The sequence below is a fragment of the Plectropomus leopardus genome, chromosome 10 (assembly GCF_026936395.1).
Source record: "Plectropomus leopardus strain MGB_pleo_1.0 chromosome 10, ASM2693639v1, whole genome shotgun sequence".
In the NCBI taxonomy this organism is placed as follows: domain Eukaryota; kingdom Metazoa; phylum Chordata; class Actinopteri; order Perciformes; family Serranidae; genus Plectropomus; species Plectropomus leopardus.
This window is the reverse complement of record NC_142185.1, coordinates 23,403,616-23,417,906: the sequence shown is the minus strand read 5'-3', so window position 1 is coordinate 23,417,906 and position 14,291 is coordinate 23,403,616. Positions and strand designations below refer to the sequence as shown.

At 37.9% G+C, this 14,291-nt stretch overlaps 2 protein-coding genes across 4 annotated transcripts in view; one reads left to right on the top strand and one right to left on the bottom strand.

Annotated features, from left to right (window-relative positions):
- Positions 1-13,735, top strand: part of LOC121965812 (uncharacterized) — a 31,730-nt gene extending 17,995 nt beyond the window's left edge. For 2 of the 3 annotated variants that reach the window (XM_088083330.1, XM_088083329.1), the window contains 8 exons: positions 2,848-2,937; positions 6,977-7,095; positions 8,597-8,716; positions 8,806-8,860; positions 9,719-9,859; positions 10,547-10,566; positions 10,662-10,702; positions 11,041-13,735. In XM_088083330.1, the coding sequence (XP_087939456.1) occupies positions 9,840-9,859; positions 10,547-10,566; positions 10,662-10,702; positions 11,041-11,229 (270 nt within the window). In that variant the 5' untranslated portion in view covers positions 2,848-2,937; positions 6,977-7,095; positions 8,597-8,716; positions 8,806-8,860; positions 9,719-9,839 and the 3' untranslated portion in view covers positions 11,230-13,735. The remainder of the gene's footprint in view (positions 1-2,847; positions 2,938-6,976; positions 7,096-8,596; positions 8,717-8,805; positions 8,861-9,718; positions 9,860-10,546; positions 10,567-10,661; positions 10,703-11,040) is intronic. The other variant, XM_088083331.1, reaches the window with a different exon arrangement.
- On the bottom strand, positions 4,316-8,347 carry LOC121966820 (uncharacterized). The gene is made up of 7 exons (XM_088083327.1): positions 8,182-8,347; positions 6,741-7,076; positions 6,612-6,650; positions 6,483-6,521; positions 6,145-6,273; positions 6,020-6,051; positions 4,316-4,952 (listed from the first exon to the last, which is right to left on the bottom strand). Exons 1-7 carry the CDS (start codon positions 8,324-8,326, stop codon positions 4,650-4,652), a joined length of 1,023 nt encoding a protein of 340 aa, XP_087939453.1. The 5' UTR covers positions 8,327-8,347; the 3' UTR covers positions 4,316-4,649.
- Positions 13,736-14,291: the final 556 nt, after the last annotated feature.

Below are 14,291 nucleotides of genomic sequence, written 5' to 3'. Positions count from 1 at the left end.
GGACAGGGTGTGAGTGTACTTGTCAAACTGTGGTTAGGTGTTGAGGCGGAGTGGCTTAGTGGCTTTATGAGAGTAAATAACAAACCCTCTTAAGTGTGAGTAATACATTTGAAAAAAATATCACTCGGGGCTTCAGGTTTAACCACCAGAGGAGCTGCTCTACTTATTGTGTCCTTGAACAAAACCACAAAACCTTAAAAACCCAAAATATAAAGTTAGTTACCAGTCAGTTCAAATCACTTTATTAAGATAGACAGATTTACTTTCATTTAATAACACTCCAAATGCAGAATTTGTATTTCTGCTGGGAGATTTGAGGTAGGATCACAAGCATTTGGCACTCCTCTAAACCTTATCAGATGGTTATTAAGTCACACTGCTGCAGAGCCCACACTCATTCTGAGTGACCTCACGCTTGATCTAATCAGGCTTGTCTCAAACGACGCCTTTGCACAAGCCTCCACGTTCTTCATCTCTCTGCTGCCTGAACCAGGGCTTTGTCCACCACAGAGAAAACACAATTACTGTGTGTGTGTGTGTGTGTGTGTGTGTGTGTGTGTGTGTGTGTGTGTGTGTGTGTGTGTGTGTGTGTGTGTGTGTGTGTGTTGTCAACAAGTAGCTAAATGAGTAACTTTTCTTTCTGGGCAAAATTTTGGCGCCCCCGTAGGATGGCGTCACCTATATCACCCATGGCAAGTGCTGCCATTGCTTACCAACAAAGCACTTGAAAGAAACAAATTGAAAGTTTTGCCCATAGACTGTAGATAAAGAAGGACGGCTAAAATATCCCAGATACTGGCGCTGACATCTTGCACTGATGATGTCATTGAGAGCCGGCGTCTGTGCAGTAGAGATATCCGCTGTGGGGGAGTCTTGGCCAAAACACCCATCCAACCAATCGCGCGCAGCCTCATCGAATGTGAGTGCATGGATTGGCATGTACAGCTGTCATGGCGGAAAATCCCCTTTTTGTATAATTTAATAACTCATTAAAACCAAATTCATTATTAAAGCAAACACTTGAACAAACATCAGAGTTGTGAGAACTATCATCAGTGACAGAAACTATCTTTAAGAAAAATGTATTTGACGAGTTTTTAGTTTGGCCTATGTCCCGTTCACTAACATGGAGTGGTGGGCTTTAAGTCAAGTCAACTTTATTTATATTGTGCATTTCACACATGTAGGCTCAATGTGCTTCACACGCAACATATATGCACAACATAAAATAAATAAGGGTGTAAATGTATATTTACATACAAATACAGAGAAAAAGAAAAAAGCAGTAGTCGTATTAATAAAGGATTACAAATTGTTTAGTCCCCACCCATCCGCCAACATAGTGTACCCACCCATACATACAGAGAGAGATGACGGTAACGAGAGACGGACAGAACAGGTAGGTCTTAAGTTTGCTTTTTAAAGCCAATACAGTAGTATTAAATCTTATGTCATATGGGAGTTTGTTCCAGAGAGTAGGACCATAATAACTTAATGCACCCTCACCAGATATGCTACTTATCGTGGGTACAGTTAGGAGACCAGTGTCTGATGACCTGAGAGCTCTGGAGGGTTTGTGAGCAGTGAGCAGGTCAGAGATGTATTTAGTGGCTAAACCATTCAGTGATTTGAAAACAATGAGCAATAATTTGAAGTCAGTTCTGCACTTTAGGGGAAGCGAGTGAGGTGATCTGAGAATGGGAGTAAAATGTTCAGTTTTTCTTGTTCCAGTAAGTACTCTGGCTGCAGCATTTTGGATGAGCTGGAGTTGTCCTATACTTTCTTTTGGTAGTCCAGCAAGAAGGGCATCACAGAGGAGATGATGACCTACACTGCAGACAGACAGACAACAGGGGGCGATCAAGACTGAAAAACTGCACTTTGGGGGAGCTGTCATGTTGTCTATCTTTATATACAGTCTGTTTTCTTGTGTATATGCATGTGACATAGAGAGAAAGAGACTATAAGAGCAGAACTTATGTGTGAGCTTGAATCTACCAGACAGTGTTGTCAGGGCTGAATAATATCCACTCAGAGACAGAAAATAAGTTCACATGCAGTTCAAGACTCACGTAGAGCATGTTGACTCCATTTCAGCTTTTCACCTTCCCCTCCTGAGTGCACATTCCAATACTGTAATAAATTTACAGCAAATGCCAAGTCACATTATTCAGGAGCATTTCATGACATTTTCCACATGCCATTTCTTAGTGAAAAGAGCTTTTGTGAGCATTTGGTAATGGATTACAGCACAACGCGCACTGTGCCTCACTGGACATCATGTAAATAAAACCGAGTTATCAATTTGTCAGTATGACACACTGTTTGTATTCAGCATGATGGGCAGGAGTGAGTGATTTGTAGTTTTAGGGTTTAAATAAGGTGAGGAGAACAATTTTGCTTGTCAAAGTTTGTTCTTTTATCAGACTAAAATGAGAACACTGACATAAATAATTGACTTGAGAGCAACATATTGTAACTTAGCTGGGAAAGAGTGTTAAGGCACCATACACACACACACACACACACACACACACACACACACACACATATATATATATATATATATCACCAACTGTTCAGGTAGGATTTGAACCCTTAACCTTCAGAGAGTCAAGCATTGTCCCTCTGTGAGCTCTGTAGGCTCTGCTGTGTCTTACTCAAACAATTATATATTTTAAGTTTGCCACTGTGAGTGAATGAGTGAGAATAACCTAAAGAATCTTTAGAACATCTTAAAGAACACCAGAACAGCTTTCAGTGTGCAGGAAACTGTGTTTCTCTGCAGGTTGATAAAGTTGAACTTTCTGCAGCTCCAATCTTGTCTTTGTCTTTGTGCCTCTTTAGCTCCATCTGCGCTGAAGATGGTCGTGTGGTTAAGGAAGCCGTCCACCAACGCAGAGGGCAACAGAGCTGAGGGTTTAAGCCCCACCTGAGGTATGCGATACAGGAGTGTGTGTGATGAACGTGTGATGAATGTGTGGGAGTCAAATTTGCATTCGTCTTCCAAATTCACAAAGTTCATCTTGCAAATTTACAAATTTCCGCTGTGGAGCACTGAGAAGGAGCAGAGACCATATAAGTATCTGAGAGCCCTGTGTTTTTAGTGAAAGAAAAAAAAAACTACCAAATAACCTTACAGCCATAATTTAACATTAAATGTCCTGAAGTTTTAAATAAAGATGAAGTTTTGAGATAAATTAATGGATGACATATGTTACACAGGAGTGTGTGTGATAAACTACACAATTTTGATCCTTGCAAATTAGGTAGCGTAAGAAGCAAAACATATTAATATTTTAAAAAATCACAAAAACACCATCACAGGTAACTATGCCAAAATGTAAAAAGGTGGATTAGAGCTATATTTTATTTTATTTTTTTTTTTTAAAAAGAGATTAAATGAGTAAATTTAAGAGAAAAAAAGTTGTAAAATCACACAGTTAAACCAGTGGCATGTCCATGTGCCACTGGCTTATGCAGTACGAGTGCCGAGGCGGGACACACCCAAGACAGGTCACCAGACTACCGCAGCGCTGACAGCAAGAGACTGAAAACCATTTTTATAGGTGATATTAAAAGATAATTAGACCAAGCATAAATCAGGCTAAACATATTACTGCCTCTCAGGTTTAAGACTGAATTGCACCTTTAAACATAAAACCAGTTTACTCCTCAAACAGTTTAAGTGTTTGTTTTTCTGATAAGTTTGGTTTTAGTGAGTTATTTAATAAAAAAAATAATAAAAAGATGACAATGATTGACAACTGTGTTCCCATCCGTGTGCTCATGTTCAATGGCACTGCTCGTGGGTCATCAGGCCATCCCCTTGACAACCCGTTCAGTTTACCACCATAATGCTAAGACCACTGCTCAAACTATCTAAGCATGTAAATTATATGTGGTTGAGCAGAGGTGGGACTTACTACCACAATTTATGTCAAGAAATATTTCAACCTCCTGTTTGACTTTCTACTCATTTAAATTAAACCACAGCGGTGCGGTCGACGAACCAGATACTTTCTCTCCACCAGTGGCAGTGAAAAACATTAAGAGCTTTGTGTGGGAAATAAAATGTGAGAGATAAAATACCAGAGTTGTAAATAAGCGTGCTCATAAAGAATTGTCATCTCTCAATCTCTCAGGTTGTATTCTTCCGCAAAGAACAAAAGGGTAAGCTGGCCAAACTGTTCCTTGTTTAAAATGTTCAAATACTAATCTCAACTGAGAAGAATGCGAAAATAAGCATTAAACATATGTATGAGGTTTTGAAGAAAAGAAAATTCAACAGTTACAGATGAGCCAAGCATTATACTGCAATGCTAAAATTCTTTATTACAAAAATATAGACGTCTCCCAAATGTCAGTCTTCAAACAGGCAGCATGTACAATACATTTTCAGTAAGTCTGTACAAGAGTCAAAGTCAAAAAAAGTCAAATTCAAAAGTGATCGAGTTGAGTCAGTGCTGCTTCTGGTCTAGCCTGGTTGATTTTAGATAACTGTGCTGTGCATCTGCGTGACCACAAGCCTCCTTTCACCTCCTACCAAGTGTTGATCGCAAAGCTTCTCTGCCTGTTCCATGATACCATCACATACATATTTCCATCCATTTTGTCATCTGCATGTGTCTGTGGCGACGCTAAAATGCTCAGGGAACATTGATGGTAGCATATTGTGAATTTTTGTTTGCAACATGCTGTTCTTTAGCAGGTATCCCAGGCCGTTGGTGGCTAATGACAGCATACACTGCATGGTCTGACCCTTGACTTTCATCTGCTGTGTTTTCCACAGCAGGCTGGTTTCCACTGATCATCAGTGGAGGCTGCGATGGTGGTCTGTTTGCAGTACTTGAAGAGTAGACATCATTCAGAATGGAAAAATGGCCTTGCAACACATGAGGGGATGGAGGATTCCCCTTGGGGAGGTTGGGTATCATATGAATGGACATTTCCTATGACACCAAAACAAGATTAAATTAGCCACAAAAATACTTTTGTTTGACCAATATGACTTGTATCAGCTAGGTTTAGGGAATACATTGTCATTTAGGGAAATTTAATTATTTATTATTATTTCTTGCTAAGACCAATGAGATCGATACCACTCTCATGTCTGTAAGCTAAACATGAAGCTAAAATCCAGCAACTGGTTAGCTTAGCTTAGCAAAAAAATTGGAAATGAGCAAGCCTGACATTGTCCAAAGGCATCAAAACTGCGTACCAGTAGAGCGCTTATTGAGTGAAAGAAATAAATTAGACTAGGTAATATTGTTGCATTTAAGGGTTAACACATAATATATTGCTTGTTTAGTCAATACAAAAAAAGAACCAGAAAAATGACACTTGGTTTTACAGGCTACCAGACTATGTCTTTGCTGGGCCATGAATGTAAAGATATAAAGAGCACTGGAAGCAGCGCTGTTCGGTTACACAAAGCCAAAAAAGTTTGACTTTGCACATATGAAATTACCTTGGATCTTGGACCCAAAGGTCAAGCTAGAGACTTCACTGGCCAGGCAGCTAACTTTTACATTTTATGGGAAGAAGTCTTATGGGGCCAAATGATGGACCCTGAAGTTGTATTTTAACAGTTTATCCACTATGTCAAATGTTCCTGGGGGCTTACACGATGCGCAGTAACTTCCTGGAGTTGCCACTGGATCTTCTTGATTTCAGGTGATGATGCAGTTAAGAAAACATACTTATTATATTATAATACATTTCTGCCTATATATCCCCCCAACTCCTACATTCTGGACCTTTAAACACGTTTAAAGCTTTAGAAATGCTAAGCTGAGCAAACCCGCTGCTGCTTGTAGCTTTATATTTATTGTACAGACATGAGAGTGGCATTAATCTTTACATCTAACTCTCAGCAAGAAAGCAGGCATGTTTTCCCCACCTAACTATTTCTTGAAGGAGCAAAACTGCATCGCATTACAAGGTACATGGTAGATTTATTGGTCATTTTTTTAAAATAAAATTTGTCCTTAAATCCTGCTACATCTTTTGGAGTTACCTTTCCCTTGGTATGGTTGTAGGTCAGAATTTCTGCAAAGACATAAAACAAAGGCTCTGTTAGGTGGTACGAACCACAAATTTTGTTGCAGTTTTCAGACTGTGGATACATATTAATTTCCTTACGTTTGGGGCCATAAAAACTCAGGAGGGTAAACACTGTCAGTATGATGACCACAAGAGCAATGCTAATACAGATGATGAAGTAGGGCAGCCAGGACACATTGTCCTGAACAGCAACGTCTGGTAGTTTATCTACAAAAGAGGAAGAATCAGATCAGTAATCCTGTCAAAAGTCCCCAAAAAGATCTCCAGAAAAGATCACCTTACCCACCTGTGGGAAGGTGCATAAACCCAACAAACCTGCCTGGAAAGACTCCACCTCCCTCAGATGCACTCAGTTCATTAATCAGAGGCTGTGCTGCATGTATGTATGTATATGATTTAGCAATAAAGTTTCCCACCTGCATTACTGTCAGAGTGTTTCATCCAAAAGCTTGAATCTGTAGATTAATAGAAAATATATACAATTAACACTTGGAATTTTATCTATTAAAAAGTGTGTATATCATTTTATAAATAAAGGTTTTCACCTGCATTATTCCCAAAGTATTCAACACCCTTGTGTAAATCTGTCGATTGTAAGAAAAAAAAAATTTTAAAAATGAAATTAGACAAGTTCTGTCTATATTTTGGCTCTGAGGGAGCAAAAAACTGCCTACCTGAAACTGAGATGTTGATCATGTGACTGATCTCCTCATATTTGGATCCTTTAAACTGACATGTGTACAGGCCGCCGTCATGAATGGAAATCCGTGTGAAAGTCAAATATGAGATCAGTTCGTCCTTGTGTGTGTCACTCTGTGCTATTTCAACATTCTCTGTATAATTATTGATCTGTTTGCATATGTGTGTGTCGAGCAGTTTACACCAGGTAACATCCTGTGATTGTCCACAGTGTTTGACGGGACAGCTGACTGTCAGACGCTGTTGGGGGACAGCTTTCCACGTCGTGCCTTGGGGAACCATCACCTCAACTTCACATGGAGGAAATCGGTCTACATATGGAATAAAAATGTAAGTTTATAATTTTTGGAATTAATACAAGATAACAGAAAAATTTGTCAGTATCCCCCTTGGACAGAAGTTCCAGATGTTACTAAAATGATGCCGAGGGCAGTCTTTTGCTTTGTATCTTGATGCAAATGGGGTTGGCAGTAATAATGGGTAGGCAGTTAGATTCAGGCAACAAAACTACTTGGTTTTGGTTAGAAAAAGATTGCAGATGTTGCTAAAAAAACCCTCCTTCAGCAACACAAATTCTGCAGCCAATGTTGTTTGTTGCTTTCAAGCACTGAGGTCAAAGTCGTGTTTGTCCGCTCGTTGTGTCCGCTCCCACCCACCCTAAGTGGACTTTTATGCTCTTTAAACTATGTCTGTTGCTCTATATGTCTAATAATTATGCAGATGGTTTTACATGTTGTTGGTGGAAAGATTGGTGCGTCTCACACAGATTCTAAACAGTGCCTCTGCCTCATTAAATTCTGACAAATATGTACATCTAGCTACAGTATGTTTGATTATCCCTTACATGCAAGAAATGTTACATTATAAAATAAAATAATAGTATATATATAAAATAAAATATATTAATAGTATTTAAAATTATACACTTTGTACAACTGAAAAAATACAGTATATAACATTAATAAGTTAACTGCTACAGTATGTTTGATTATCCCTTACATGCAAGAAATGTTACATTATAAAATAAAATAATAATATGTATATAAAATAAAATATATTAATAGTATTTTAAATTATACACTTTGTACAACTGAAAAAATACAGTATATAACATTAATAAGTTAATTGCATATCAATACTGCTTTACTGTTTTTCACATTTTTTCTTGTCTTCTTCCTGTTATGCATTTACGTCCCTTTTAAACTTGACCGCCTTATTCCCTGATGTATATTCTTCAGTTATACTTACATATAGGTACCCATCCAATACCTAGCCTTTTGTATTTATAATTCATATTTACTAAATACTTACACTGTAAGTGTAACTGTTTTCTCTTGACCACTTAATGATTTATGCCAAATGTTCCCTCATGCTCTCTTGAAAGTCATATTACAAGATAAGAGTGTTTAGGCTTACCTTGACCTCTTCCATTAACACAGACAAACTTTAAACAGCCAAATATGAGCAGAAAGGTGTATGTTAATGTATCCATCAGGCTTGATTTGTTCATGACCAGAGACCTTACAGATCGTCTAAAGCTGTAGCTTCTGCTTGGGCTCATTTCTCTTGTGACAAGCTCCCCACTTCCTGTCCTCCCACATATATTGTAAGACCACTCTGCATGTGTGTGTACTTCAGTATGTGATGACATAATAGAGGATGTGCACATGTGAAGATCACAGACTGTGTCTTGTCTTTGACATAAAATTCTGCTATTGCAGAAACATTTATTTACACAGATGTATGTCATCCTCAATGCAAAACCTGAGACAGAATGTTTTCAAAGTTATTGAGTTTTTTCTTGTCATGGGGCTGGACATCACATGCACAGATTCTTCTCAACCAACAACACTGAGGTGGCGTCAGAAAGTGGCTAAGGAGCTCAACAGGAAGTTGTGAAATCCTAGCTTCAAAGTCAGACTGGGGCCTTGGATGAAATAAGAAATTAAATGTAAGTGAATGACTTGTTTTGATCACAGGTGTGGATCATTGATGAGTGATACTGTACTTTGCAAAAGTGATTATTTCTTGTTTGTTTAGATGCAACCAGTAAATGGTGCAAGATGTGTCTCTTAACTGACATTCTTACTCAGAGGTATGTGAATCACTCGAAGAGCTCCAACAGCTCCCTCCAGTGTATAACAGTGTTATCTACTGCATATGAATACATGATTGTGTGTGGAATTAGTGAATATAGAGTGTAAATTAGATAAAAATTCACCTAACCTCAAACATGTAATATATTCAAACAGCTGAAATGATAAAAATAGAAAAAAGCGGAGTACAGGTAATCTTTCTTTTTCCAAAATGCTTTATATAAACTTTCTGGGACAGATTTTACTGCATTTTGCATATTATGAAAATATCTCTGAATGATTATTGCATCCATGACAGTCTGTCTCTTTCAACAAACACACAGTATGTAAAGTAAACTGGACTTTCGGATATAAAAAAAGGTCAGTGACTTCCTCATATTCTTCATCAAGAATATTTGCACAATCATGCAAATGAGACAATACAGCAAAAAGTTATACAGGTGTCACCCCATCTCTCTTAGATCCATATCCAGTGATGCAGATAGTTTGTTTTACATGCATGTCGTCTTGTTGTTGTTTTTTTTAAGATACCTGATACTAAGACTTAACACATGGATGAATGTGTCTTTCTAGATTCAAAGACTTTTCAACATCACAGGCATCAACAGTTTTTATCAGGACATCAACCAAACAGCTTGTGCATTGTGTGTGTGTGTGTGTGTCTTTTAATGATCTGACCTATTTTAAGGTTCTTTCCTACAACTTTAATGCACGCTCTTGTGTGTGTGTGTGTGTGTACGTGCATGAGTGTGAGGTGTCAGAAAAAAAACATGCACAGGAAATCAAAATGGCACACAAACAGGCTGTTGTGTGCCTCTCTCTCTCTCTCTCTCTGGCCTGTGTGTTCGCTCACTCAGTTAGCAGCAGAGAGATCAGTGAGATCACTACAGTATCAAGCTTGGAGTTGCGACAGTGACCACTGGTACCTGACACTCGCTGACAGCTACAGAGTGGACATCCACATTCTGTGGGCACATCATGGGAAACTGCACTTCAGGGTAAGTACCCATCCTTAGATGCACATTTACTGTAGTAGAGGGCACAGCTCACATGCCAGAAGTGTTCAGCAGGTTTTAATAACACTCTTTCCTAAAAGTTCTGTGCATACAGAAAAACAAGAGGGATTAAATAGAAGAGTATATGGGCAAGACTGTTTAGAAAAATATTGCAATTTTGCCCTGTGTCAAGCAGCTTCTGCTTTTGTTTCAGCAAGGAAATAGTGGTTACTGGTTAGGAACAGACTTAGTGTCAGCCAAACCTAAAGAATGGACAGTGTAGTACCGTACATCACACTTTGTGTTTGATATAACATAGTGTGTGATGCTGACTTTAGCTTATAACGTTCCTTGACTTCCAAGTGCTGTAAGTCACTTTCATATACAGTTGGTCATAGACAGATGTGGCATGCATATGTAAAGTGTTTCCTGTTTCAGCACATGCTGTTATCTGTTAAGCTGTCAAGGAAACACGGTTGTGGGGTGAAACGTACACCTCTGAAAAGCTGCTGCAGAAATCTTTTGGTGTTTGATATGTTGTTTTATGATATTGTGTGATGTAAAAAAACAAAAAAAAACACTGTTACCTGCTAAGTTAAAGAAATTAAATTTTCAGTCATTTTATGTATCATATACTAATGAGTTTTACTCTTCTGTTTAATGCTCTGGATTAACTGGATCTACTATCAGGCCAATGAAGAGAAGGAAAGGTAAGACCACATTTATAATGGTATTTATAGTGTTTGGTATATATTTATGTTATACAGTTTTGCTACATTTCATAAATGTGCATTTTCTCTTTCAGAGAATTCTTCAACAGATGGAAAAAGAAGCACAGAGAATAAGGTAAACCTGCCCACATCAAGTCCACTTTTGTTGAGCATAAATGTTTATCAGTTCCAGCTTTTCGTGGAACATGGGTGTGCTCCTGTGCTTTAATGATAGTCCACTCAGAGGTGCTACCTTGATACATTTGCATACTGGGTGAACATTAGAGTGAGGCCTCCACTATAAAAGAAACAGTGAGGCTGTTTGTTTTATCTGAGGGAAGTCATAACCATAAACCACATTTTTAAAAAAACACACAGGTTGCATTAGTGCTGTATGAACAAGTGCAAAAAAACACAAACTTTTTGGTCACATATGTTAAGGAACTCCATCTCACTCTTTTTGTTTTCTGACAGCCTAATGAGGATGTCACGTATGCCTCTATTGATCTCAGCACTGCCAAAGGATCAACTAGAGCCAGAGCTACTACTGATGATGATTGTGACTATGCAACAGTAAATGTCCCAGCAGCAATTCAACCCGAGACTGTGTCTGAGTGCTCATCTAAAGATGAATGTGCAGATGATTATGTACTCATGGGGTAAACGGAAATGAGAACGTTCATTTGGGCACACAGATAACATCACAAACAGGAAGTGTCTGTCAATCAATTCTTGATCTTCAGTGAAGAAACTGTGACAAAATGGAAAAAAAAGAAAAGAAAAAGAAATCATCAGTCAACAGGAGCTGGTTGCGGTAACAACAAGCCCCAAAGATGTTTCACTCTCTTTTGAGGTTACCTCCACCCTGATCACAGCTGTGGTGTTTCTTCCTCAAGAAGACTAATCTGTATCTCACTTGACCTCTTTACAGAAAAGACTCAACTTCAGGAGGATGATCTGTAGCTCTTCAGTCTGATATGAAACATCATGACATTAGCACATTATCCAGAATCAATAAGTGAGAAACTGCAATTGATATTTGTCTTCAAGCCATTATGTGTCATAGTCACTATTTACCCATCCATTATCTGTAACCGCTAATCTTATTCAGGATATTTCATAGCATCTGAAAGTACTCTGATTGTACCCACGTAGCCAAAATGACCTATTCTATGATTTTTTTTCAGGTTTTTCCACAATTGTGGGAACCCAGTTTTTTTCTTCTGGTGTGCCAGGTCAGGACCAATGCTGGGCCAGGTCATTTTGGCTACGTGGGTACAATCAGAGTACTTTCAGATGCTATGAAATACCCTGAATAAGATTAGCCGATATTTCACCGATATTTTTCAGATTACCTTCCATGAAATGCAGCAAATTTATTTTCTGTAGCTGTTGAGATACTGTAGCTCTAATATGTGTCTGTGTGCAATGTTTTGTTTACCATTATGTATATTTCTTCATTTTCTGCTCGTGTTACACTCTTCCTTGCCTGCTGTTTGAAAGTTGAGTTTGAATTAGATATGTTTGAAAAGCACCAGGCCAAAGGAAGAAAAAAAAACTATAGATTCTTGAAAAATCATGAAATTTTTTCTATGAAAATGCAGAGGTACCCTGAAATAAGTCAGACTGCATATGGTTGCCAGAATAGGCTGAGACTCAGGATGAATGATGCCCCAGAATTGGGCCAATAAACTGTCCCGATTCTGGCTGCTGACACTTTCTTCACTGGATATGCACTTTTTTACAAAAAAATTAGTCCAGAAAAATGGTGTCCTCGCTGTGTGTGTGTATGTGTGTCCTGAGAGTCCTGAAACACTGTGACATCAGCAACATATCTGGAAGCAAGTCAAATAAAACTGAACTTTCCCATATTCATACTACAGGTTCTAAGCAGTATGTCTTGGGTTCAAACCAAAAAAACCCAAAAGAAATTTAGCCAACTCAAAGCAGGGTGAATGCTTTCTATTTTTAAATGTGCTGTTGATGGGTCCTATTCTCCCACAATGCATTGCACAAAGGAAATAGAGGATCAGTGCACAACTGAAAAAAGATTAAAGGAAATTGTGGGCGGAGGTGAAAAAGCTCCAAATAAGTATTAAGAAAAACATTTTTGCTTTCTCTCTGTGAGGTTAATTTGGCTAACTATCTTTCCAAAGTCACTATTTGATTGACTTCTGACATTGCCTGTATTGTGTAATATCCTGTTCTAAAATGGTGAAGTATGATTGGTAATTACTACGTACTGTATAGAACTGATATATTGTATGAATTTTGAAAATAATTTTAAAGTTTGGGCTTGGACATTTTTTCCACTCATGCAAAATCAGTTTTGAACATTCTCAAAATTGTGAACCCAGTAGCTTCTGACAAGCGACCGTCACTTACCACATGACCCGAATGACTGAGAATCTTAAAGTCACTTTGTTTGAATATGGATTTATTTTAATATGTTTTTGTTTTTAGAAAATTTGGTCAAAATTGGTTTCTTCAGTGTGTTATTTTCAGTTTTTAAGTGGTGTGTGTGCTGCAAAAGTGGGAGAAAAGCAGCAATGTAACCCTTCAGACACTCTGTAAACACTGACTTTATAGTCAGAATGGCTTATTAGAGCACATCTGCTGTCACTATGGTTCCCTCCTGCAGATACGTTTGATCTTTAGGTTTTTGTTGAAACAGAGCAGCAACAGAGAAGTTTTGCTCCTCCTTCAACCAAAGTTTCAGTTGCAGAAACCCCACGCTAATCTGCCTCAAGCAGCCATTACAACATTTATGCCCAGACTTAAAATGCACCTCCACTGTTTGCATAATAAAATGGCAACGATGTGCTATGGTCATGTTATCCAATCAATGCCAGAGGAATGTAATGTTATTGTAATTACTTTCCAGAGTTTATGTTCATTTTGCAAAATATTGCTCCTATGAAGAACTGTACACCACCAAAATATACTACAAATAGATATTTAAGGCTTAAGAATTTATATTTTTCATGTTTTGTATTTGCATGCAGAAAATGCACACATTTTGTCTATGTCTGTGTCTACTTATGGGATTATTTATATGTTTGACTCACTGCATATGATAGAGTGGTATAATCTACTGTAAATAACCTTTCTTTTATTGTGGTCTTTATTGATCTCTTTATTGATTAAAAGTTACCACATTTATTAATTATTCCGTTGTATTTATCAACCACACAACCCTAAGCATTAGCAAAAAGTCAGGGCATTAATCTCTTTTAAGGTCAAACCCTAAGTCAGGTTCTTTGCTACATTTCAGAGAGGAAAACATGTTAATGTGTTTACCTGAAATGGGCGAGTGACAAAACCTTTCAAGTGTGTTTGTGAGTTTCCTTTTTTTTCTGTTCAACTTAATAATCAGTGTGAAGATGAGACAAATTATAGTTGTTTCACCTTACGGTTTAATAGCAGAATTTAAAGCCAAAGTCTTAATCCTATTTGTGTATTAGGGGACTGTGGATTCTCTTCTTATAATCACTGACATTGGAAAAACATTAGGAGGGCATCTATTACTGATTAGCTGAAACTGTTCAAGTAACCAAAAGCTGTATCAGTGTGACAGACTGCATATTATCAGCCGTAGGTGTAGATTTAGAGGGTTCACAGGGTTTTCATTCAGTTGAAATTGTCTGAATAAATCTGTTAAAATGCTGAGGCCTGTATATTAAAAAATAAAGCTCCCCTTAAGGCACAAAATGGTTTAGTCCATG